Source organism: Zootermopsis nevadensis, unplaced genomic scaffold, assembly GCF_977971745.1.
Source record: "Zootermopsis nevadensis isolate Lab colony 2312 unplaced genomic scaffold, Znev_1.0 Znev_ptg000025l, whole genome shotgun sequence".
Taxonomy (NCBI): Eukaryota; Metazoa; Arthropoda; class Insecta; order Blattodea; family Termopsidae; genus Zootermopsis; species Zootermopsis nevadensis.
The window spans coordinates 13,959,246-13,986,990 of NW_028259157.1; the positions used below are offsets into that span (position 1 = coordinate 13,959,246).

The following is a 27,745-nucleotide window of genomic DNA, read 5'->3' on the forward strand; positions in this document are numbered from 1 at the left end:
TTCTCCGTAAAAGTATACCTGAATTTTTGGCGGCTGTTTCAACAACTGTCCTAGAAATTAATTTTTGAGGATACAATTTTTTGTTCATTTAGGCAGCTTTTTATAATCACATACTGAAATACATTACGTTATGGACGATACACGAACGTACGCATATTTATTGACAGAACTTCAATTCACGTACTTTGATGCTGAAGAGGTTTTATTAGTAACTGATGCCTGCAGACAGCGCCACTTTGTTAGGTCCCGCAAAGATCTTTATGTTCAGTACTGTTCATGTATGGAGGGGCAAATTAGATCTACTCTTATTGCAAGAACCGCTGATCGTAAAGTACCCCTTTCAGAGTTAATATCGATTGGTTCTGGAAAATCTCACCTCACCCTGAGCCCGACCAAGCGTCGCGTTACGGACGAAGCTGTGTCAGAAGACCGGTGTTGGCACGAGCTTAGCACTCCAGCTCTAGGGAGGTCTCGAGTTTGTCTCTCACCGCAGCACATGGGTATTTTGAAGTGGTAAACGCCGCGATAGTACCCGGAGATAGGCCACTACAGCTTCGGTCCACATTCGTCCTCACTTCATGCTTCGTCATCACCACATTTTCGTTCGACGATGTGCGGTCCGCGGCTTCCGGAAATGAATGCGCCAGACAAGTAAACCAAGTGGTAATTCGTCCAGTAAAATCTCCACTTCTACTGCCGCGATAACAAAGCTGGACCATCAGATCGCGTGGAGTACGGAATTGTTTAATTGGCCACTTCTTGCGAAGCCAGAGCAGACTTAATTTCGCTCTGAAATAAATTTTTGAAGTTTCTGCAAACTTAATTCAGAATTTTAAACAAGCGCTAGGTGTGAGTAAAGTGTTTTAGATGGGTGTCATGTTTTCGGCGGGGTGGGGTGCCTTGGAAGGGCGTTGTAAGTCCGATTACATTGGCGTGTGTCTGAAGTATCCTAACCTCGTACGAAGTTGGGTATTTCCTTCCTAGTGGAAAACGAATGCTCAGTCTGAATCGAGTTATACGTTGCTAAGTTGTTCATGTGTCTCTTTTTAGCCGCCCCTGGAGCATACGAAACTGCTCATGGCACCAGAATCTTTACTTTTACGCCGTCAGTTCTAACGAGCTGTAATCACCTGAAGGCTCCTTAATTTGAACACGTGCGCAGCCCGCAAAGAGGTCCTCAGAAGCAAATCAACGCTCGGCTGATGCCAGTTCATCCTCCACAGTTGACGAAAATCAAGTGCATTTGCGAAAGACGAGTGTGGGATCGCCTCTCATGGCATCTGATGTGGACGCTATGCAATTTCACCTTTTCTGATTATTCTTCTGTCTGATTCGCCTTGGAATTTCTGGGCGATATTTAGGCGTCGAGTGTGAAGAAGCGCCCTGATGATGGAGGCAGTAAGCACCTGTGAAACTTCAGATTCGAAGCCCGCAGCTTCACACGATGCTGAGCCAGTTTAGTCCGTTCCACGTCCTCACAAAATCTTTCTTTCCTTGCTCGATCGGAACACGCTCGCGTCGCGTTGCATTTCTCAGTTGTGAAGGCAGCGAGCAATTCGGCCATCGTGAAGCCACGGGACCTCTCGTCGGGTAACCGTAAACCCACCCGCTCGTGATTCGTTTTGTCCGAGTTTTTCCATAGACCATTGAGTACTTCGTACGAAACACCTGATACTCCTTCCTCCCACATCAATGAAAGGGTCTCACGCGAGTACAAATATTTTGACATCGAGAGTTGACACGTCAAGATGGCTGCCTCCCCTGCCAAAGTGCCAATGCCAGTGGCTGTCAGCTGAAGGCCGTGGTGGGATGGTTGCATCCGCTCCTGGGGGCAGGCGCTCGAAAGCTTCCCCTGTAATTTCACACCGACCAGAACTTGGCTGCCTCCAGTTTCTGTCAGTGAAGTAAGGAAATGGGATCTTTGTTGAGGCCCTGCCCACTGAAACCCAACACCTTGCAGGGCCCGGTGGGCCCCCGTACCTCGCCTGACGGTCTGTCGTCCTTCGACGGCTTGTTCGAGGAATGTCAGGATCGCTCACAACCTCGGCACATTTCACATCGCAGGTGATTATTAAGACGGGAATGTGACGGGTGTCTGCGTTTTATAAAGGCTCCTCGATTTCACGGTTCTAAACAAACGTGCCTTTCGACTCGGTGGGGCCTTGCGCCCGCTTGGTCCCTAGCGAAATGAATACTGCCTCTTCGTCGAGTTCCGCGATTAAGAATGTGTGGAGCTGTACCTCCACTCCTGCACAGGCAAATGAAGCACCCCGACGACTTCGCTGTTGTACCACGCGCTCTAAATACCTGTCCGCTTACAGTACAAATTGAAGATTACCGTCTTTTAGGTCCTTGCGCTGTGTAGTTTGGTACAAGTTTATCGACGTTTCAGAGGTCCTTTTTACCTCCATCTTCAGGGCGATTACTGTGACCCGCAAATACAGTTACTTATTGCTACATTGAAGAGTTCGGGCCAGAATCAGTCGCATTTGAAAGTGAAGTTCGTGTAATCAGCGCAATGCTTTTGCGTTTTGTCTCCTGCGTTAGGGTCGCGATGTATGCGCCCATCTGTTTCGCCACTCATTCATCTGTTTATCTTCTGTTAGCTGTGAAGTTGCCTTACAAAGGTTTCAGTGTTAAAAGGTCCGCTTTCTCCTACACTCCAACGTTACCGAGAGAGAATGTTTGGGTGTGCTGTTTCGTTAGAACACCGTTTTTCTTTTGTGTCGAAGCACAAAGGAAAGTGGAAAATAACGAATTCGCTAGAAGGCATTTCTCATTGTACTTTTAATTTCGGACTTATAACATAGACTGAAAAAAATTACATTTGGAAGCTGTATTTCTGCGGTAAGAATACAGATTAGTTGTATGATAAACAATTTTAGGACGTCGTTCACCGGACTTCATATATTTAGCCAAACACAATTCCTCCGAAACGTGTTAGAACACAAAACAACGTCGTCATGTCCCCGCTGTGAGAACCTCAAAGCTCATGTAATTTGCACTTGTCCACGACTTACGAAGTTGATAATCCTCGCTTACGGAAGTGAGACATTTCGTCAGCCTTGAACCAACAGATTACCTGTACCTTGTACAGTTGATTCTGCGGGTACGCACAAGAATTCAATGCCAGACAAATAGAAACATGCGGACATTACTTCAGATCTGAAAACGCGCAGGAAACTTGACTCTGCTTGCGAAATTGTGTGTCGCGTTCACTCGTACAATTCCGGTGACAAGTGAACAACGCTTTCGGCCTCCGTTGCCCAGAGCACGGCCGCGTGCAGCGACTGCGAACCCCATTATACGTATATATATGTAATGGGGCAGTCTTCCAGGTGCTTCAACGGAGTCGTGAGGAAGTTCTCAGTCGCCCGACGTAAGCCCTTTTTATTGTGGTTATAAACCCCTCAAAGTCCAGTTGTGAATGTCTGCACCACCAGCAACTCTGAATCTTTCACGCAGATAAGGTTATCGCAGTAAACAGTGATCCTTGTTGTGGAGACGTGTTCTGTTCTCTTAAAGGTAAAAACTGTCTGGCTCTCCTCGATCCCAGAGCAAATTCTCACTCGGCACCCAAATTCCACTTTGTGTCGTAGGCCTCTTATGCAGCCCTCCGAGTACTACAAGGCGAATCAAAATACCTGCCCCCCCCCCCCCACCCAAACTAGCAACCTCGCAAATTTTGATCAATTGCACTGAGACCTTATTCTGCATCCTGTCCATGCGCCACTTCCGAACGCCTTACCCTCTCTTCAGCCCCACCCACACCAGAGGGAAGAACGGGCACTTAATTTATCTTTCCCCCCCGTTTGATAATACCCCAATGTGCAAAAACTCATTTAAGCATGAATCACGTATAAATATTACTGTTTAAAGGATCAGGCCGTACGTCAAAGAAAACACGTCTCCTTACAAAAATCTGTTGGGTAATAGAATTTAAGGAAATTATCGCTGTTTGCATAGAGAATCATACAAAATCCACAAGTTCTCTTAGTATGTAAAATTCAGGGTTGATGATACTAACGCAGATGGTATGTATATAGTTAACACTGGGCTTTGTGTGGTTAACGTGTCAAATTCCAGGTAAGTGATTCTGTGATGGAAGATTCTTTCTTAACTTAAGCGAAGAGCGACTTCGGGGCACAGAGACGGTAATTGTATTTGAGATGTTTTATGCCTCGCCTCCTCGCCCATTGTCTGTGCATTAGACTACAAATGAATTCATCACAAAGGTAACCGACGTCATGCTTAAGAGGAACTTTGATCGGAAAGTGACAATGGAGCAGTGAAACACTGTCAGCGGCGAGTCCTCCCACCTGTCGGCCTAACCCTCGTAGTGGAATCAGACAGTTCAGGAATCGGCGCTTCCTTTCGAGCAAAGTCGAGTGTACGAACACAGAATCGAACTGGATGACTGCCGGTCGGCGCGCGGGCATGTCTTTTAGTCCATTTAACAACGATGAATCACCTGAAGAGTACAGGTGACTTTCGTTACACGCGTTTTCGCTTAACCGCGGTTTTATTTCAGTGTTATGTGGAGCATCAGTATCCTATCCGCGGCCACGTTTTGAAGAATATTGCTTTCGTCGAATCTTCTCCAGGCCTGTCAGGGAATGTGAATTCTGACGCTACTCTAACATCAAGTGGCGATTGTCGCGCGTTTCTCGTTGCACGCGGCGATTAGCAGGAAGACGGCCCCCGCGTATAACGAGAAACGGGCGGGCCCTGCCTCAGCGATGTCGTCTGTGTAACTTTTTCCCTGGAAGGAACAGGAATCACACGAAAGAGATGTCAGAATAACCGGTCCCTGACAGACACTCGAACCCGAAGCATTCCAGCAGCTAATTAGACTCTGCCTTCAGCTCGTGTCTCGCGATCTCGCTGTCACTTGTTCAGATCTCAGCTGCAGTCCGGTAATGAGATCTGCCCTACATGGCAACACTGCGACCGTCGTTTATTCAAGATGGCTGTCTCCTGGGATGTTGCACCGTGTAGTCTGGTAGATATTGACACGTTTCAGAAGAGCTTACTGCCTCCATCATCAGGTTGCACTCATCGCACTGATGATGCGCTGTGCGGTGAACATCCCAGGGGGCAGCCATCTTCATGTCATGTGCGTCACCGACAGTACCGAAAAAAGAAGATTCTGTTCGAGGAGAAAGCAGAGACCGGAGACGAATGTGAGAGTACAATCTTTAGGCCTCCGAAGAAATATTAAGGCCTAGGCAAAGGAGATGCTTCACTCATTGAGCCGTGTGAAGTTAGTCCGAATAATATGTACAAAATTTGGCGCCTCGAGGAAATCAGTTGCTTAATGTTGTTCGGGAAAATAAGCAGTCCTTATTCTGAGCATCATACTGAACACAAACATCTACTGTGTGGACAAAATCCAATATTAAAGCAGGTGGTACATTTAGTTACCACTGGGATTCAGATGATTTAGAGTCTGCACCTTTAATTGCCGAGTGTTCCTGGATCGCCGATGGAAATTACGAAATAATTTAGTCGCTGTGTCTCGGTTGTTAGTGCTTGTTTGAAAGAGATGAATCTGCAGGATAATATTAAAATGAGGCCATTGAGGAAGAACGTTCTATCGAATGCCGCGACTCCGCCAGCCACATCCCGGGTGCTCTGTGCGTAAGATCGCAAATTAGCGCCGATCAGGGTTTTTTTTTCCGATCTCCTCTTGTGCAGTGTATTTGTCTTAATTAGCAGACCTGCTGTTCGTTTCAGATTAATTACTGTTCATTATAATACGTAAAAATAAATACATAAATGAAAACGTTTCTTTGCTGTTCTGTCTCACTTTATCGTGTCTCTAATTAAATTAATGGGACATTTGTTTCCATTTAATGAATTTTCGCTTGAGGAACGGCTTTCAAGGGGAGACATGTCTCTTTGCTAAAACGAGGAGTTGCTTTGCACTTTTTCTCCCCGTATTTTGGGTTTGTCTGCGTCGCTGTGTTAGCCTGCCGGCACTCGTGACGAAGCAGTGCGTGATTGTAAACGTCTCTTTGGCACAAGCGACCAACGTCTTCTGCCTCCACGAGACTAATTGACAGCTTTCGTTCTGCTTGTAGTTCTTATCTGCAAACCATTCCATTCCAGCTGTCACAAGAAATGCCGCCCGGAAAGATAACACGTTCAACGTCGTCGAGCAGACATAATGACCTATCAGTAATTATTGATGTTAATTATGTGAGAACGGAGCGCTGTATTGTTAATTGTCAACTCTTGTGATAGCACGGTCATCAAACGCCCAAGAAAAAGAATGTGTAAGCGCTGAGACGGATCTCTGTTCGATACGCAGTTGACGTAGAGAAGTGTTTCTAGCGACTGGCGCTGTACACCGTAACACTAGTGGCCACTCATTCGATTCTAGCCGGACGCACTTTGCCTCGCCTCGAAGATCTCTTTCTCTGCTTTCCGTCCCGGGCTTCGTCTTCCGAGGAGGGGAATCGGACGTGTGGCCGCCATGATGTCTCTCGAATTTCGACTTCTTAACCTATTTTTACTAAATTTTGTATGAATGTTATGTCATCGGAGGTCTTAACGTCCTACAATGAATAACAATGCGCGAACATCTGAGGTGGAGACGATATATCTGAGTAGGCTTGATGTACGATCCCAAACTGTTGTATAGTGGCTTGGAGTGGATAGGCTGTTGTGAGTTGTGAACTGAACAGACTGCCTCCAGACGCCACGCCGTTGGTGCCCGGTCAGGATAACTGGCCTTCGAACCGAGAATGACCACGTGATCAGCATGTTCGGTTCGTGAGGCTTTGTGACAGGGACCTCGCGGCTTTTTCGAGTAGGACACCGACATTCGGAAAATGTGGCCACGTGAGGTCAGATACTATCAGACAGCCTCCTTGTGATTCAGGCAATGCTTCAAGGAAGTCGATGAAAAGGCGTTTGTGTTTTCCAGGAATAAGCTTCTCTGTGCTCGAAGGGAGGGCCCTTGAACTTGGCTCGCACTTACGATGGGCCCCCATGACGGTAACTTTAAAAGTTTGATTGCCAGGAGAAATAAAAGGACGTTTCTGTGGGGCGCCGCAAGGTTAATTGGAAAGTGACATCTATGTGTGACCTTTGATGATGACCCTGAGCCGGCAGCTTTTAAGGTCTTGGCAGATTAAGACTTCGGCTGGCTCGGTGTGAACAGAATGCGGCGGTCCGCTGGCCTGGCAGCTAGAACAAAAGACGCCGATGTTCGGCGAAGAAAAGGCTTCGGGGCGAGGGGGGAGGGGGACCCCTTTTATTTCTGTGTGCGCGAGTGAGTCTTTCTGACATCAGGGGTGAGTTGCGTTGAGTTGAGAGTTGATCTCGCATCTTGCGGCACAAAGAAACCATGTAGGGATGAAATGAATAGCTGGCTTCCCGTCAGCCGAAGGGTGTAAGTAGGAAGCCTCCGAGAGAAAGTCACGGTCCAGCGCTTTATTGACATTTTCATTGTGCTGTGTAAAATGACGATTGGCTGGTGTTTGTATCCTTACTACGGTTTTGCGTGTCTTTCCTTGGTGTCTCCCTGTCAATGACGTTCTAGCATGTTTAAGTAAATCATTTCTAACCTAGCACAAATCTTTTAGTAGTCGCATGCAAAATGTTGATTGCACTTGGAGTTTTTTAATTTTTTTAGCCCAGTTTAAGAACGTGGAATTGTCGAACGTGCGCGTAGCTCGGGGCGCGGTCGCCTTCAGCTGTCACTCAGCCACTGAGCTGTGTTATTTTAAAGTAATTATATGTCTGCAGCGCAGCGCAGTGGTGAGTAATGTCGTGTTGTATGGTATTAAGTTATCAGGTATCGGGCTTCATTGCAGTCGGAGCTGGTAACTAATGTGTCACAGCGTGTATTGTGTCAGTTAACGGATGAAGCATCCGATCATGACGTCACTGGGGTACTTCCCTCCGTTTCATTGCATGATTGATTGATTGATTGCTTCTTTTACACTGCTGAATTCATTATTAAAACTGCAGGAAGTCTTAGAGCAAGTAGCTCTGTTGACAATTTCCACGTACGAACATGTGCGCCGTGTAGTCTCGTGTGAGTTGATGGACATTTAACAGGTGCCTGCTGTCTCCATCTTCAGGGCTGAAGCTAAAGAGAGCCCTGAAGATGGCGACAGTATGTTTCTCCGAAACGTTGGCATCTGCGGACATGTATGTACATTCGCCAGATCCCAGAACATCATCATCATCATCATCATCAACGTTCTGGAAACCTCAGATTTCACATCGTAACACAAATGTTGATTCTCCCGACTTTTGTATTTCTCGGGTTAGTCATTTGGCCGGGTCGATGACCGCGGGGTCGGGAACTGGAGAACGAATGACAGCTGAGCTGAGCCTCGTGGTTGCCAGGTCTTGTACACAAAGGTTGCACGGATTGTGACCACCGAAGATGACCTCCGCGAACCATCTAACAACTTGTGCACTTTGAAATCTGCGCTCCGCCGTGAACTCTCCTGATCGGATTGGAGGCGGACGTCAGCTCTTCCGGCTTCGTGCACCCAGACCTCATCTTCAGAAAAGACTGTGGCGATGTTACTTCCTCGTTTGTCTTTCGTTAAACCAAGCACTGACGTTTTGATTGGGTCAGATTTCTGGTTTTTGAAGGTGTCCTCTAAATGTTCTGCGTCTTTCTAACTTCGTGTAAACATTTCCATACTCGCCGCTGTGATAACCTGAAGTTTAATGGAAACTTCCCAGATATTCGAAGGTTCCTGCAGGCAGGCTTACTTTGACGTGCAGAATATAACGGCAGTGCTCTCCGCTGAAACCATGGTAACGAGGAACAAGACGCAGCCTCGGGAGTCGTGTTACTGATCATTGTTCTCTGTAATACGTAATTACAAATATTTCAGGGGTCGTTGGTTAGCTTGTCCCGCAAAGCTTCCACGAAAGCTGAGCGACCCTGAGGTGGGTCAGAAAATTCACACACGTCCTTCGTGCATAATTTGAATACTGGACGCACCATTTTCGTGATTCTTAAGATGGAACTTTGTTGCGTTTAATTCAAAACAAATATTCTAAGTTGCCTGCCAGTCAAGAGTGAAGAGAACTTCGTGACGTCCTTCCTGCTGACTACGGCGTTGCTTTTAACAAATTACATTCGCTGACGTGGAATCTTTGTTTATAATGCTAGAAATATGTTTTATCGGAATGTGCCCAAATTATGGCGTGTTATGCAATTAATTGCATTCACTACGGCTGTAAGCCCGTAATATTTTATTGTCTTGTCTACCTTAAAGGACGTGTTAGAATTGTCAGAATAACTGTGACTACATTCCATGAAATTATACGATCATGAATTTTTAATAATTTTTTTTGGGGGGAGAGGATAGGGAAGGAGGCTGTCATGACCCCGTTTAAGGTATTACACGGATATTTACCTATAGTGATTGAGGAAAACCACGCTTTATGTCATGAGTCCGTCTTGTAGAAACAAGAGACTTGGATGGAATTTGCACATTTATACTTTCAACCAGGTTTATTCGTAATTTTCCACACACCAAAGGATATTTCTTGTGGTCTGCGCCTCCCCCTTGTCAAATGCGCCCTGACAGCTGCCCCATTCCCACTTCGCTCTGAATGGATGGTCATGGCCCGTGTGTTCGATTCGCTGGGCCCGGGGTCGACGTTCTGGCTCGAATCGTGCCTGAGTGAGTGGTAAGTTCCATTTGGAGGAAATCGTGAAGTCGTCTTCTATTCACACGGCAATTGGAATTAGAGAAGTGACGAGCCAGCCGTGAATCGAAACAATTCGTGTTCCTGCAAAGCCACTCGAATTACTTGCATTGCCAAAACAGCTGCGACGCTCAGTTCTTAATGTGGTGTGTATTTTTACAGCGCAAACTCGGATTCTATAGAAGACAGAATATCGGACGGTAGAAAATTATGTTCCGAAAACAGCCGTGTTGCCAGGTGTTAATATGCAAAGCAGATTTGAAATCTCTGACGCAGTTTACAGCTTTTACAATTGTAATGGTCCTTGAAGCTGTGTTTATTCATGCGTCCAATATGGGCGTTTAAAAGCGCCTAGCCAAATCGATTTTGACAGTACTTCTGAAAAGTGTTTACATACGAAAATATAAAATAATGATTTTATCAAGACATAGAGTATGTAGGAGTGGGTGTTCCACAGTAGCCGAGGGACTGTAAGCTTGTCCAAGATGGACTTCGTGTTTGTCTGCGGAGAACTGAATGCAGTTACAATTGAATCTGTCCAATTTGATAGTTTGTCCATCCTTCTGAATATGAAGTTGAGCGATGATCAAGAAATCGTCCTGTACTTAAGAGAGAGACAAAACACAATTAATTCTCTCGTAAATTAGCTTTGTGTTCATGATGGCGAAATAAAAGTGAATTCAGATCAGCAGCATTTTATCATTTCAGAGCAGTTTGCTGCCTTCGACATCACGGTGATTCAAAAATCCAGAAATGCTAATTTTTATGAGCCTATATCATCGCCAGAACCTCTCTAGATTTTCTGTGAACTGTCTTGTCTTTTTCCGAATCTACTTTGAAACGGCGTTTCGTTCATTTTCCTTGAACTCTCGTTCAATTGCATTTCAGGCTCGAACCTGCGTTTGAACCTCGACTTCAAGATACGCGGCTGTTGGAAAATGAATCCGGTCAGCCTAATTTGTGTAAGATTCATTGGCCACCCATCTACGTCTAGATCTTGACGCCTCTCACTTCAGACCCTGAGCCGACTTTCTTCGTTAAGTACGTAAAACGCAGTTTCTTGCCCGTATGAAACAACAAGGAAAATTATAGTTTCCTATATTTTTCATAGCATACAAAAAAGATGCTCTCAAAAATTTGGAAACACTTTTCTTTCAGTTTCTTCGTCACTGTTTCGAGACTGGAAATGTTCGCGTTCATTCGTTTCGAAATTTGTGTTTTGTGTGACGGGACCGGATAAATGTCGACAAGCCGAGCGACACTTCTGGCGTAAAGTGTCCGAGCTTCGACGTGTGAACCTGCGTGCACGCGTGGTGTCGTGTCTGAACACTCTTGTGAAAGTGTTCTGTGTTTCGCCTGCAGACGTGTGAGTTTGCACACTGATGAGAGATCCGTGTTACTTGCGGCGACTTGAGGCATCGCCTCTTCTCAGGCCTTGTACAATCTTAGCAACACTTACAGCTTTACGTGTGCCATTTGATCCTCGCCTTTGTCACAAGATTCGGGCGTAAGAATACACGAAACGTCGCATTTCAGTTGACGGCTTAAAGCCTTCTCCATGACAACGGACAGCGTTTCGAAGACGGCGTTCTTCTGGACTTCGGAGCAGATTATTGCAAGAACGACCTAAGGTCATTGTTTAGCAAAACAGTGCCTTGGAATCAGATTAGAGCAAGAGTGACCTGAGACACGCCGACGGCCTGGGATTGACGACCTACGTGATGTAGCGTGAAGAACACCTGTGGATCGTAAGTGTACTCCGAAGAGTACACCTTTTCAATTTCGTCTGTTTATCCTTGCATTTGGCTCTGAATTAAGTTGAACCGAGTGAAGACATATTTAAATCCACAGGCATGCAGCTGATATGTTACGTTATCTTTTGCAATTAGCCGTTCGATTAAGGAAACTTGCTGAAGCCTCAGTGCGATCCGATGGCGTCTGACGTGTTCGCACTCCGGCCAAGTACCTCCTAGGCCCAGACGGGGCTGCACCGGAATCTCAGTACCTCATCGCTTGCAAGACCTTTCCAAATCTGATAGTCGCTCTGTCGGATGATGACTCATATCGTCGTGGAGATAGAATATCTGGGTGTTGGCACCGTGTAGATATATTCTGTATTTCCGACGTTTCGGCGGTCCTCGCTGTATCTGCATCTTTAAAGCGAATAGCCTCCCGATACTTACAGTACAGATCTTGAGGTATGAATGTTATTAGTTAGGCTCTAGACCGACAGCGATGGTGAGAATTTTCAGGGTGAAAAGACAGTTCCTGGGAGTAACACACGTAATTTATAAGCAGCCTGTAATTTTCTAGTCCGGTTCCATTTGCCCTACGTGTTTTTTGATAAATCGCCTTTAAATGGCTGATGATACAAAAAAGAATTCTTAAAGTTGAGATTCTCACGGCGATGAAGCCGTTGCTGTGTCCATCTACCTGCAAGTCCACGCGACGTTGCAACACAGAAGACCAATATCGATAAAAAAAAGAAACTTCGAAGAGAATAGTGAATTTTTCAGCGATGAAAAGGTTGACTCAAAAACGTGCAGTTCATCGCGAGGCAAATGCTAGCAGAGATTCTTAGTGTGGAGAGATGGTACGATACCAGACGACTTAGGGCCTGAGGTCAGACTGTACCACTGTTCAGCCGCATCGCATCTGCAATCTGCGTGTATCAAGAGCACGCAGGTTGAATGCCGCGAATTCCAAATAACCTGTTGTTTTAAAACAAGACTTGTGACGACGGCAGTAATCGTAATTTTCACCTTTCCTTCTTTGTCTTTCGTAAACAAGAAACAGAATAACAGGGCCTCTTTTTATTTAAGCTACGCTGACGCACTCTTAACCCTTCAAACCTCCAGAGCATGAAAAGTGCCAAGAGAAGACAGACACTTAACAGGGGAAGGCCAGAGATACGTTTTTGGCTCTGAAGGTTCCCAGGCCGTGCCGGCTCGTCCTTCTGGTGTAGTTGGGCTTGACGAGAAGACAGTACAGCAACATTCAAGAACACTCCCGTCTTCATAATCGTCGCTGCGAGAACCCTAAATCCCACAACGTTCAGCCATTTCTCAACGTTAAATTCTGCCCTCCTGCAAACTGGACGACCAGGGGTTCGGTTCCCGGTAGGCATATCAGCAGTTTTTCTTCATCTTATCCGATGGGTGGTATCAGGGCTGTCTTCCTGGTGGTAAGGATGGCTGGGGCGTGAAACTGGCCAGCTCTAGAGCGAACTTACGAATGCGTGTAGATCTTGTGGTCACTTCCTAGAGAACCTGTTCTCTTGAATTCGTATGCCGATTTTTACGTTTTATGTTCGTTCAGCAAAGCAGAGGACGCAAGAAAGAGATAAGCTCAGCTGCAAACGCGCGTCATCTCCCGTTCCCCTTGCATCTTTGTTTTCTTTTTTTAATAAAAAGGCGGACAAGCCATCATCGAGTTTTTGTTCGCATTAAAACATTACGCGCCTGTATGTGCAGTCTGACCTGGTACTGCGCTGCTGATTCAAAGCTCACGCCGGTGTAATTCTTCGCACGTTACGCCTTCTCTGGTGTTACCCCTGACGCCCGATACTCGACCACGACCCGTTGCAATGCCGAATCAAGTACAAACGCTACTTCGCTCCGTGCACACCCCCGCGCCCAAAGTGAAATTTTACCCCTGGGGGCCACACATTCCTGAAGGTGATTGGTCGATCAGCTTCACGTTCTGGCCGTCTTCGCCTATCGTATGCGTCGCTGGTCGTAGTGTTATTTATTTGTAGTTTATTAACGACGCTTTTTTCAGTAGCTCAGGCGTCGAATGAGAGACGATAGTGAAGAAGAAAGAGAGAGGATCTGGAAGGAAGCGGAAAATTGCGTCACAAGTTTTCCGGTACAGTGTGGTTATCGCCACCATGATGGAGGCGGTAAGCTCCTCCGAAACGTCGGACATATACACCAGGCTACAGGGAACATTATCGCAATAGATAAGAAGCCGAAAGGTGGGATAAAGGCGGCCGGATCTTGGTACTTCTTGGCCACAATGCACAACCATTCCGTGGATTTTCGTCATATTCGTGATTCTGCTTTGTTTTCTAATGCGTATTTGGGAGGTCCAGGGTCAGGTGTCCAGCTTTTCCCCAGTCCTTCAAGGCGTATTTCGTAACCCACAAACGAACCAGCCACTTACGTCCGCTTCATAATCGTGAGGTTCCGGCCGCGAGGGTTGCGTTTGACTGCCATTTCTGGTCCCTTTCCTCCCCTAGAATTCTGCGGCCTGCGAAGTCCTTGGAGAGTGAACGCGATTTGCCTGTCACGGGGAGCAGCGGCTTTCCCATGGCCGGGACGAGACTAAACGTGGCAACGCGGTCCAGCACTGCAGTTACCGCCGGCCGACGTGTGAAGGTCGAGCTGTGCCCCGCATTGCAATCAGCTACCCCGCCGAAGATGTGCCTACACACCCACACTTTGCTGCAGAACGCACTCGCCTTGCACACGTGTTCAGCCGAGGGCGCGCGAGCCCCAGCGAATCGTTCACGTGGTTCTCACAAATGTGAAGCCTTCGGAGCCGAAGCTTCGGCCTCGGAGGGATAATTTTGCAAACTGCAAATTTCTTGGTAGCGCTCCCAAAAGTTTCGCTCGATCCAAATAAGAGTGTTTGCTCTCCTGAACATAAAAGTTTTCGCCTCGCCTGCAACAGCAACGGGCGGAAAGTTGGTAAGCCTGTTGCCACTTCACAGGCCTTCGGTGCTGGCCGCGAAACATCCGCCCCATCTTGCGTGTTCCACCTTGTTGAAACTGCATCCGACGCAGCCGAAATTGTCAGCCACACTCCGGTCCAGGTCACCGCCTGTGATTTCGGAAGTGCCAGTGAGCTGACTTTTTTAAGATAAAATTTTCGTTCAAGTTTCATCGTGTGAAATATCGATTTAGTGTCCAGGCATTCGATTGTCGAACTGGTCCATTCTGTTCTGTTTACTCTGACAATCGTGCAGAACCGACAGATAAAGTCTGCAGGCAAAGTGCCGGGTGGTACATCCTGCTACCACTGTGCGCATGTTTCGTGATAACTTAGTGCAGACTTGGCAGATGCAGGAATAAGGAGAGTCCAGCCTCTGAAGTCTGCAGTCCGGTTTCCAGAGCTGTTGCAGGTAGCGCTATTTTATTCTTATCGAAAGGCAAATATAAACTCAAGTCGATGTATATCATTTTCTGGACATAATAAATTAGGCGATTCGATCTCTGACTTGTATCGCCATTTAAAAGAACTGCCTTTGCTTGTGGATAATACTGTCTTGCTAATGGATGCATTCAGTCTCCATGAAACCAGTTACAAGGAGACAAAGTGGCAGCCCAGTCCCTGTGGACAGACTTTATTTTAAAATTGTAGCCTGCTCATCGCCAGTGTTTTCCTAAAAATAAGTTGCGGGCTTGCTGAAATAATTACATTGTCTGTTCATTACTACGACCGTAGGAACAGACTTCTTGAGAAGCTAATAGTCGCTCACCTAGTCTAAACTTATTGTACGACGAAGTTCACTATCGTGTTCACAGGGGCCCGTTACGGCCCCTATCATGAGCCATATGAATCCCTTCGACACCCCTGAAATTATTTGCATAAAATTCATTTTAATATTATCCCCCGTCACTTCGTTCCTCGTAGGTCCAGATATTCTCCTACGCACCTTATAGTCGCACTCCCCCAATCTGCATTCTGCCTTCAATGTGACATAACGAAATGTTTGATAATTTTATCCTCGCGTTTTCAGGAAGACAAAAGATCCTGAACTTCATCCCCGAGTTAAGTTCGCTCTTAATTTCTCGCGAGAGAGCAAAGACACAAAATGCCATAAGACGCTTTTGTTTGCATTGTCCTGAAAGAGTGAACCGAAGCTTATCCAAATCTGATTTTACTTTCGCCTTTCTTTGCCTTGCATGAAAATCAGACTTTAATTGATTGTTTATCGAACTTTAGCTCGAACTTTTAAACTTAAAGGGCATGCGTGGAACAGCACTGTAGTGATCGCAGAGTCCAGCGTGCGGGCCACTTTCAGCACTTTACCGTTTCCATCGTCCCTTGTATGATCAGTTTAAAATATCCTCGTGGCAAATGGAGATCAGTGTTAGAAGCAAGTCGTTTGAGAAATTAGGCCTGCGGGGTTAACTGCGTTTAACCGACACTGCCTCCCACAATCTCTTAAAAAATTCATCATTTTTATTTCGGTTAGGCTATTTTCCTGACCTCGCACGACGTAAGAGTGGGTACCAAAGGCGACGTCAATAGTTGCTTTTGAACGAGACGAATTGTGTCAGATTATGTTGTACCTGTTAACCGCATCACGAGGTATGAAATATACAATTAAATTTAACGTCGTTACAGGAACTGCCCATTGTTTTTTGACTTCAGCTATTACGCGTGTTGTTTCTTCTCGCATATCTTGCAAAATGTTGCCCTTCTACTGAGATAGTTTGCAGGAACTTGTATCAAGAGCCATTCTTCGATCGTTATTAACTTCAGATGCATCGATTGTAATCCGGGCCGGAGTAGAGACAGCTGACTTATATCGGACAGCTTCCAAATCTAACCAACCCACAACTGCCACTTGGTACTCGCCATAAGCCCACACGCGCGAGGAGGCCTCAGACGCCCTGTGCTTCCCACCTCGTGGTACACCGTTCATAATCCTCGAAGACGTTCAGCGTTCGTGGTACCAACACTCGCTAGTTTCTGGACCACGGGAAACTCTAATGCAGCAGCCATCGGCCTAAAGAATCGTCCGCCTTCTTTGCCCAATTTCTCACCTGCGTTCGGAATGCCGTGCAGACGGTGACTAAGTCCCATTGTCTCCCACACGAAAGGGATTTCTGTTAGTAACATCTTCTTAACAGCATGAAAGATCAGCCCACAGTTTCAAAACGAAGTAAGTTATGTCTGTGTTCTTCATGAACGGAAAGAAATCATTCGAATTGTCTTAACATTCACGTTCTTTCCAAGATGTCGCCGCTTCTTCACCTTTAACTCGAGAGCGAATCTTGTTTCACTGGTTATAACTCACGTGTTGTGATCTGTATCGAGACGCGTGGCTTAAACTTTGTCGACAGCAGAAGAAATGTGTATTGCTACAGAATGTGGTCCATTGTTATCAGCAGGTACTCCCTCATCCGCCTTAAGACGCTGCCCCTAACCTATTGCACCCTGAGTGAGCCGACGTTTTCATGACGCGGCAGAGGGCTATAAAATCTTGGTTCACATTCCATTTGGACACCCGCAAAGCTTTCTGGCAACGGTTGATTCGTTGGAAATTTCCTTTATTGTCTGAGGTATATTTCATGTACACGACGTTTCGGGAGTTGCCTCTATTATTTTATGACACTTTTTCGAAAGGCCCGGGTTTGACCGAGACCGTTGTCACTAGTAATCCTAAAGAATGACAACTAATCACGCGGATAACAAACAGCAGAGCATCGCCGATGTGGTCTCCACTTGTTAGTCCACGCCCTCTGGCATGTGATGACGATCCAGTTGAAGAGAAAAAGCTTGCTGTGTCATCGTTCCACTTAATCCTTACGCCATGACAGCTTCGAAAACCTATTCCTGGTTTTCCTTCCCTTGTTGTCATGGAGACCAGGCGCGGGTTATAATCCCCGTGTAATTATCAAATTGCAGGAACGCGCACTTCGCACGCAGATCTTCAGTCGGCGACTTCGTGACGATCTTACGAAATGTTGGCATCGAAGCGCAATTTTTGTTTCTCTGGTTCATTCGCGATTTCCGATTTTCAGTTCAGAGACTGTTCATTCAGTTGTGGGCAGAAACACGAGTTCAAGCTCATTACGTATCGGATTTAAAGCTTTAACGGCGGCTGAATGCAATGAAGACTCCTCGAGCACTCAGCCGTGTTAGCCTGGAAGTAATTTGCAACTAATTCCGTGTTCACATGGTTCATCGCCCATGAATGCCTCATTGTATCTCATTATGTGTTTCTTTTGTTCGCTCAACTTTTTAAAGCCCAACAGTTACTCTATGTACCGTCTGCTTTAGCCGTTGTGTAAAACTGCGTTTTGCTTTTCGTGACGTCCACACGATTATCAGAATAAACAACGATTATTTCCTCAAATAGCGTTAGCTTTTTCATCTTTGTAATGCAAACGCGCTGCTTTCCTTGAGGTACAAATATTTGTTATGTCACCAAATGCCGTCTTCCCGCTTTCTTCAATCCACCTCTAGAAGTGGGACGACCAGGCGCTGCCTGGGAACCTTCACGGCCGAAATTTCTGCCCCCACTTTCTTTGCCTTCTCTCTCATTCTTTCGGCTTCAAACTGTTAACGACGCTGCTTCAAGCACTGACGTCATTTGAAGCAAGAGAGGGCGAGACTCAGTATTCGACGGGCGCACATTTTAATGTTGATAGTAAAAATAAGCAGGTTAACGCGGAAGATGACGTGGATACGCTGTACTGTCACAGGGCGCAGGTCGTAGGTTCATCGGATGTGCCGTCCCTGCAATTAAAAGTTTTGAAACGACTTTGCCGCACATAAACAAGACTGCCTCTGGAATATGCTCTTACTTGAATACTGTTCCCAGTTCGTAGATGCGCCGCGGACTGAGGCAAAGTTTTTCATGTGCACGGATGACGACGACTGTGAAACTTTGCAGAAGGAAACAGGAACACGACTTCATCACGACTTCCTCGCGCTGCATTCTTTCCATTGAATTCATTCTTGTGCAGTGGTGGATCCAGGCACGGCATCGATGTAAAAGTGGCCGGAGCGTGAATCTGACCAGTCTCAAGGTTAAGTATGTGCGGATCCATACCTCTGCTCCCCCCTTCAGCATCTCTTTGTGATGTGCTCAATAGCGGATCACGATATTACTCGATTCCAATGACAGGATAGTACCTGGGAACACTTCCATTTGATACCACAAACTTATTGCGGAAGACACTTTAAACATACGTGTTCGATGTCCATGACCTGGATTTCACGGGTGCCTGGTTCAAGGCTCGGCGAAGCCTATCCTGATTTTTATTTGGTTGTGGGGGCGTCCGATTGAACGCTAAATAGCTTGTGCGCCTGAGACGCCGTCTCTAAATAATGTTTTGAAGCCTTCAGTTATGGTAATGCAAGGGAAAATATCCGTGGCAAGACACTTTGTGGGCCTGATAGATTTTCAGTAGACCAATAATTTTTTTTTATGGAACTCGATGGTCCGTCACCGAGTTCACTAGACGCCCTGAACGAGTTGAGTCAGATTCAAACCACGCCCGGTTTACGCTTTATCTAAGATCTAAGTTTGTCTTAATATCTACCTTCCATCTGCTGTTGGGTCTTCGAAATGAGATTTCATCCCACCTCCATTTGTCAGTTCCTCCAGGATGCTGCTGGTCCAGTCTTTACAGTGACGAATGGTGACTTCGGATCCGTCACTGATGTCAGACTTCTCCCATCTGCCTCTTTCTTACGTGGAATGGGGTTTATTTTTAAAAGGCAGATATCCTTAACGTAGGTTTACGCTTTAAGTTTTAAGACGCCTGGGGGAATAATGCAAGTTTCACGAAGAAAAACTTTTTTTTAGAAAGACGCCGTTTAGACTTCTCGCATGTTCTCGGCTTTTCTCACTTTGCTTTGTCATACTTTTATCTGCTTAAGATGTATACACGCTCTGTACCCGTGACGTCACGCCACAGGTTCACTGCAGTTTTCGCTTGTACAGGGCAATTTTCCTAAAATATCGTTCCAGTGCATCGGTCTTCCGAGAGGCCTTCTCCCGAAAGACTTCCCCACTAAAAACATTTGCGCATTTCTTGTTCGCAGCATCACAACCTATTCCCCGAAAGGAGTTTTAAGCGTCGTGTGGTCATTTCCACGAGACCAAGCGGCGTCGCAGAGGACAGCCGTCTTCAAAATCGCCTTCAGCACCTGCCATAGCACTTCGCACCTCAGTTGATCCCGCAGATAAATATTGCGAAGTGATCGCCGCTTCCCGTCGAAGCCAAACACAGCCATTGCCTCGGTTGGTAATTAATTCTCAGGCCGACAGCAAAATCGAACGGAGCTCATTACTCGCTTGTTTGGTTCTCATGAAGATGGCCGCTGCTGGTGGTGGTAGTCGTTCGGCCGTTTGTTTTGCTCTCGTCCTCAGAGACGTTTATTTTTGATTAGCCTAATTTCAGTGATGTCATGCGTGAGGTATTAGAGTGGACTTTGCTTTGAGAGGTAGCGACGTTTGTTTCTTGTCGTTTCTCTATGTCATGCCACCGCCATGTCTGTCTGTCGCTGTACACCTTACTTAGCTTTCCTCCAGTTTGTGGAGTGGAAGAAATGAGCCTTTATTGTTCCTTCCTGCAAAGGAGTAAAAAGTTTTGTGCAGGGATCAGGTCGCCATGACAGTATGACAAATCAATTACACGTTCTGGAAACAACTTGCATGAAGAAAGTCCGGGCTAACAACAAAGCGAATGACAGGACTGGCATTTTTTATTAGCCGTGTCGATATTAAAGCCAAACAGTGATGTAAAGGCGGTTTAATACCATGACATCAGGTAACAACACGCCCGCCGGCAGAATTATTACTATTATAAACTGAAACAGGTCGTGGAATCTCAAGACTCGTCTGAAAATCGCAGCTCGTAAGCGGAATTAACCCCGGAAGTTGGAACCGGAAACCTCTGTAATTCCCGCTCCATGTTAGGTACTTTATATTCGTGCTGTAAAATCCGAGGCTAATGTAATTAATTAATTAATTAACTGAAACTCTGCAAAAAATGGAAAAATAATTGTCATTAAAATGGAGATACGCTCGTGCAGACACAGTGTTCTATATTAAAATGTAATTTGACATTTGGTCCTGATCTGCCAAATTTCTGACTGTACCCTGGTACAGGCTGCGTACGGTCCGTGAAGTTTCTTGTGTAAATAAACCTGTCATTTCACTGACCCATATTTTTCTTTCGGCTAAAGAAGAATTCGAGTGTTTTTGTAAAGGTTTTAGCAGATCTTGAAAACAGACCACGAATTTTAGAAAGCCGTTAATCGTTCTGAAGAAAATTGCGTGCAGCGGAAAGGGAGAAGCAAAAAGTGGGCATCCGATCACGAATTCTATCGACGCGAACAGCTGGATTCTGCTTTCACGAACGTCACGATGTTATTTTAGAGTTCCAAGTTTCGTTAATTTCCCCTCACTGACTGGATTCTTGCCTGCTAAAAGTACCAAGAATCAAATAAAACAGAGATTTATCTTTTTCGATTACTTTCGATGTGTCGCCATCTAAGTGAAGAATAAATCTGTTCTCGCGACGTTCAATTGGAGCCACCGGACATTTGCCTTAGTAGCAGTTGCCAGAATATCGTCCGATATTTCTTTTCAAATTCCTTCGGTCAAACATTTTGGGCTACTTTCTGTGTCATATGACGCCTTGTAGTCTCGTACACAAGTGACTACCAACGTCTCGAAGGTACGTACCGCCTCCATCTTCACGATGCCGAACCACGAGACTGTGTGGAGATCGCAGCCCACAGCGTCTCGAAATCTCAGATTGAAATGCCTTGTTCGCTCTGCGAGTTAAATCACAATGAAAAGTTTTCGTTTTAAAAAAAATTACCTGTGTTCGCACAAAGGATATAATGTGGTTCCGAAATTTATTATTTTCGTAGCCATGCCCTTGGACTGTCTGCAGAGAAGCAAACATTTGTCCGATGCACATTTCAGGTTTTTGACGTAGATGGTGGTCTTCTGGGTTTTTATGCACAGAAAATGGAGGCAGTGTGTTCATCCGAAACTCTGGCGTACAGGCAAAATTCTTCACGGCGCAGTGACCCAGAGGACCAACGTCTTTTCTTACGCGGTGTTTCACAAGTCTGGAAGAGGCTTCATCTCAGCGATGTGCGTGCAGCACGTGGAAGACAAATCATTGTTCTGAAATACACGCAGAAATATTAACGTAGTTTTTTCCCCTCTAAGTAATATTCCAGGCATTGCACTTGAGTTCCTGCTCCTCGAGACGTACGACGCGAACCACAGGGAAAGAATGCCGTGTCCAGTCATGCTTCACACGTCAGTTCTTCGCAGGGCAGATCGAGCGGCGATAACAGTGACACACACAAAGACGTGATAAGGCCCGTTCCGGATTCTTGTTCCGCGATGTTTTCGGTCCGGGCCGGCTTCAGCGAGGGCCAATGACTTTTCTGACTTGCGACGTTTCGCAAAGACTGCGCAATCTGAAGAAGTGGAGTGCCTGGCGACGGCATTGCGACATGTAGGATTATTTATTTTCGCCGAAACTGCATGCCTGTACTTATCTCGAAGATGAGTTATCAAGATCAGGCTCTCACGGCTGTGAAAATGACGATATTAATTTTGCGACTGACGTCATGAAGATGGAGACGATTCTCCGTTCACTGCCGAGGTCCTAACATCTCGAGCTGATATGGCGTTGCTAAATAACACGCAGGTCAACGACGTAGAACGAGCTTGGTATTTTTTTAAAGATAATGTGTGGACAGAACAATGCAGTAAGAAACTTTTGTTTTGCAAACCTTTCCCTGCTAGGAAAGACGTATTTTCCACAGAAACAGAGTCAACTTATCTGGACGTCTTTGTCGTAGAGCAGGTGCAAATGCACTCCGCTGTTATCGGCACTTCGAGTGATTGAACTCAGATAAGATATGTAATCGACGTTTTCGAAATCATATTTGGTAAGACAGGGTTAACACATCGTCTTCCTTTCGAAATGAGGTCCTTGATTCGGCCGCTGTCTCACACAGATGGACCACATGACGCACGCGACATATGGCCACTTTCCCTTGCTACATACTTACCTCTGTCGGTCATCGCTGACTCTGGTGGGTGCGTGGTTTAAGAGCATTCCTGAAGTGGCGATCAGTTCGCGCTACCAGAAACCTACGTCCTGGAGCAATTCCTATGACATCAGAAGTTTGTGGGAATCGGATGAAGGCTTGAGCATTTTCTCCGTAGTGACGCATTCCCACTCGTCGGTTCGCAGTTGTGACAAGTCGTCGTCTTCCGTTCCCAATCTGAAGCTTCGTTACGAAATTGTAATGCCAGCTCAGGTACGGGTTTGCTTCTCCTCTCGTGGCTTTTAAGCCGTGTCCGCTGATTTCTGCAAGTGTGGACTAGGTTATTTTATTTACGTAGAGATTTACAGTGTCATGGACTTGCAACAAAAGTACTCATTTCTAAATATCTGTTCTGCGTTTGTTTCTTTAAAAACAAGAAATGTTTTCTTTTTGGATCACATGGTTTTTAAAAGAAAACTTTCATCCTGGTTGGAAATCACGAAGACAAGAGGCCAGCCACCCTAGAAACCTAGACGGCGATCTCCTGACCAGCTAGCTTAGTCTTGGCTTGTCGACTCCGTTAACTCAGTTAATTAGCTTTTCCAACCCAGCGTTCTCGTATTTACTAATTTATTAATTAATGCTTCATTCAACATCGCTGTCTGTAGCGTAGATTATTGAATAATGAGCAGTAATGTGGATCAACAACCCAGAAGTCAGCCGTCTTCTCGATTCGTAAATCTCTGTAGCACTTTTCGCCAGTTTTCCGAAGAAATTAAGACTGATAATAATTTGAACGATTAAACATAAATTCCGCCAGCCTCACCGACTGCCTTGCTCTGTTATCGTTGCTTTTAAAATGAATCTGCTGCACATTACAAATGTAAATAATGATCCCAACGCTAAAGAAGAGATTCAGTTTCATGATTGAAAGTTTAGTCTATATGTTTTACAATGGTGCTTACAAAATGTTATTGTCCTGTCGTAAATTCTTGTAGATAATTTTTACCTAAATATACAGCCGAGGATTTCCGCTACAAAGTTCCTCTGCTCGCCTGAAGATCTTATCGCTGGGAAAAGCAAACACGAACTGAGAGCGTCTGTCACGGAAGGACTCAAGTCCGAGGCCGCCTTTCTTTTAACATTTTCTAAAAATCCTGTGAGAGCCTCCCCCTCGATCCGCAGCGAGAGTACGCGCTGTGGTGCACAATGGGAGGTTACGGGCAGGGACACGGACCTCAGGCGTGATGTTGCGTCTTCTGCAGGGAATTTCTGTGGTGCCTGAAACTCTGGGAGTGAACGGTCGTGGCGGATCTTAAAGTATGTCAGCATCTGGGAGTTTCGGTGGGAGTCTGACAAAATCACTCAGCCAGGACGTATCGGGATTTGAACCACGTACCTCCGCTGGGGAGAGGTCAGTTTACAAAACTGATTTTGTGGCTTTTTCACAACTGATTGTTCCAGACCTCTAATTTGAGCAGCGTCGAATCGCAAAAATGAATTTGAAACTCGTGACTGCCGCGCCTCAATAAAAAAGCACTCATGGTCTCCAAGTGTGGGACGATCTGTGTCCATGTTCAGTGTGGAAACGAAGTTACAAGGGCTTTTCTATTTTGCGCCGCTGACAAGGTCCGATTTGGTCTCATGGCCACGACCACAAAGCGTGGCACATTGAACACGGACTGAGGCATTAAAAGCTGCTTTGCTATCAGTTTTGTTAAATTTCATGCTCTCTGATTCCTCCTTCCTTTATTTGTGTTTCTGGTAACCTTCGAATGTTTGCGATTCTTAATTTTGTGAAGTGCACGTTTGTCTGTCGCGTGTTGAAACTCTTCATCCACAAGTTTCCCTTCCACGAAATTCCTCACTCTGGGAACAAATAAAATACATTCTCACTTTGTTTTGCGTTCTGCCAGCTGCAAATGCAAATATTAAAATGCAAAACGCTAGGCGTTGTTTCGCGTGAAACTGTCATTTGGTGTCAGTGCGAGGGAAGAACACAGACGCGGGGGTCTGAGGAGAACAGGGCAATGAGAATGTTTTTGGCCTAAGAGGGGTCTGAGGAAAGCGAATGACTATAACGTGAGATTAAACGTTTTCACGACGGCAAAGATGCCCACGCTCCTTTGGGTGGATTTTGACGCCTTGATGACACATATGTGGATGCCAGTCTTTTGGAGAAACACGCTGTCTCCATCTTTAGGGTTGCAGTTTAGAAGCTTTAGAATTTGTAGTTTTTCGCAAGTATAGTTGGGGTGTGGGTGGCGCGTGTAGCACGGATGGACGAAATAAAATTTGTGCAAAATTTCGATCCGAGCTGAAATGCTATCCCCTCAGCTGGGAGGACAATATGGACCCGGATTTCAAATAAAAAGTGTGGCTCTGGGTAGGGACATTTTCTGTATGTGGAGTTACGTAACTTTTCTTCTCAACCGATTGCGTGCTGAGGTCGTTGTTGCAGCCAGGCCCCTGACGTAGGATGACGACATCGGCTTGCAGCGTGAATTGATTCATTTGGTTTCGTCACTGACGAGGAAGCCTATTATGAGGGTTTTTTTCTGATTCTTGGGAAGTGTGAACAATTTATTGCCTGTGTTAAACATTCAGAAACAACTGTTGTGCCATTGCATTCAGGTAACGCCTCGGTGTGCGTCACAAGCGATTACTAGAAATTCTTAAACGCGTTAGAATACCGCCTTTGTCACTTTTTGGCGTTGACAAAGAAAATCATTCATGTCGAATTATTGCAAAAATTAACATCTCGACTGTGTGTACGCGATGATGCAGTCCACGGGTTTCGGCCCGAACAGCGAGAACAGATAAGCAAGCAAAGACACTATTTGCACTAAAAGCGCACTCTGTTACTTTCGCAGTGACGTCATCGCTAGAACTTTATAGTTGGGTTTTAGTTCGAACTTACTTTCCGCATTCACAACCGGTGGGAATTATAGATTAAACAGCGTTGAATTTTGTTGATGAGGATGAACGTAAAATCTCCATTGAGCCTAAAATAAACACTGCTAACCGATTATTTCGTAAATCTTATCACCACCAATTCCTCACTTCAGTCCCGAAACACTGGAGTCATCGACACATTCACCGCCGTGGAAATCCCAAAACTTGAACAGTAATTTTGACTAATTAAGTTATTCTCTTTTTTATGTGCGAGATTCACGTATGATGGAAATCAAGTTTCAACACGTCTCGAACGAGATGATCTGAAAATATAATTTGCGGGGGTACGGGGGTGGCTCCTGGACTCAGGGCATGCCAGTGCCTTTTGAATTAAGATTACTCATCAGTAGAATTAAAAATCGTGTTTAACCGATAACTGGGTGAAAGCTGTGTACTAGTCGATTAATCGTATTTGTAATTACGTGTTACTCTGCGTAACCATTAGCAATTCAGTGTTCTAAGTTGCTTTCGGCCCGCAGGGAATGCGTCAGTGGAGGTATCGAAACGTCGTCATAAACCGAATATGGCTGTTTAAACGAGTTCATGGCTTCAGTCAAATTTAATCATACGTTTTATTTCGTGTTTTCGTCGACAACAAAGTTTTGCTGGTTGTTGTAATCTCCGTAGGAATCAGACGTGTTTTTTTAGTAAGTATCTGCGAAGATAAATCATGGCGAGATGTCTGCGTGGAACTGGTCCATCGCGGGTGTACGCAGCGTCGCAAGACACAACTCGGTTTAAAACAAGAGGTGGCCCAGTGGGGGTGTGCTATTTCTTTATTGGCATTGCCGTCATGATGTATCTAAATCTGTATGTACAAGTTGCCAGTTCATACAATTTTCCAGCTCTTTAAAACGCAGTGGTAACACGCCACTTAATTTAACGTCAGAAACTCAACATTTGCCCACAGAGTGTGGACTGCTTATGGTTGCGTTTCGTACGATTGGCAGCGATTATTTCTTCTGGGTTGTAGTCTGGTAGATGTTTTTTTATATCGGACTACACTGCGGGAGAATCTCAAATCCTGCTTTTCGATTATTGATTATTTCAGTAAACAGCGTTAAATAGTTGATTTTTGTATTGGTGAAGTGTTTTGTTTTCTTTGAGGTACGTATTGAATATTATTCAGTGAACTTGGAGATTCAGAGGGTATTGACTTTTCTGTGGCTTCCTAATGAAATTTCGGGCGTGAAATCTCAGTCGACCGAATCTCTCAAAATCTGACATCGTTGCAAGATTCGTATGGTTTACCTTCATGTTCAGCTTTCCCTACTCTAGCAACACACGGTTCATCCGGATATCAGAAGCGTTCCCTCTTCTTCGACTGGAGGCTCTCCTGCCAGCCTCTCTCCGTCATCAGGCGAGCAACCAACCAACCCGGGTCGACAGAGACTCGCTCTACCGGGCCGCGGGCCTTAGCAAGTTTCTGTTCACGGTGGGCAAGTCGACTGCAGTGAGCAGCACAAAAGTTTTGGCTGTCGTAGAGCGAGGCTGGTGTTCGCGTGTGTGTGCGTGTTTGTGGAGGATGTTCACAATCAAACGTTGGTGTACAGGGATTCGCGAAGTCAAGTAGGCAGTGTTTACAAAAGTTTGCAGTGAAGTTTGTGATGATGGCGTCTTATAGGCTTGTAGCGCTACTGAAGCCAGTGTGACATGTTACGAGCCTCGATCCAACAGGAATCAGTGTTTTGGTGGTGTTTTGTTTTTCGTATATCGAGGACGCCATTATCAGTATGGCTTTTGGTTTTCCGGTCGCACCCGCGGACACAGCATTGCCGCTTCTGAGGTCTGTGCTGCCATTCCCGTGTACGAAAATTACGTCTTGTCTGACGGTAGTGCTACTCATCTCCTTCGAAACTGTTCTTCTCTCAACGGTCAGCGACTGCACCAAGTCCTTCTACGTGCATTGGAACACCACGAATCCCATGTAAGTACGCAACCATCAGCGATACGCGGTACTAATTGGGTTGATAAAGGCAGATAAAAGCCCTTTAAGTTTTGTTGAAGTAAACACGTTAGGTGTCTCGCTTTGAAACTCTGCGTACTCTGTAGGGGTAAACATTGCGTCCCGCTATGTATTTATAATGGATTGAACCCGTAGTCGACATTGGTGGATGCTGGACACTTTGATGTTTAATTTTGGAATACTGTAGGCATTCAGTGGGCCTTCCCGTAGATCACGGAGGAAATACAAAAAGTAAACAAGGCAAGATGTCTGATTTTTTTAGAATTCTAGTAACAAATTTAATGCTAACAACGCAACAACAGACTGACAATGTTGTCGGTAACCCCCAAACCAAGATGGCAGCGAGCGGTGAGCTGGGGCAGA

The 27,745-nt window shown here is 45.7% G+C and overlaps 1 protein-coding gene across 5 annotated transcripts in view; it reads left to right on the plus strand.

The window, feature by feature from the left end:
- Ephrin (ephrin) overlaps window positions 1–27,745 on the plus strand; it is a 516,038-nt gene that overhangs the window by 411,904 nt on the left and 76,389 nt on the right. Inside the window, exon 1 of one of the 5 annotated variants that reach the window (XM_022058665.2) lies at window positions 26,866–27,343. The exons of the other annotated variants lie outside the window; for them this stretch is intronic. Coding sequence (XP_021914357.1) covers window positions 27,150–27,343 — 194 coding nt within the window. The 5' untranslated portion in view covers window positions 26,866–27,149. Of the gene's footprint in view, window positions 1–26,865; window positions 27,344–27,745 lie in introns of those variants that run through there. 5 annotated transcript variants of the gene reach the window in all.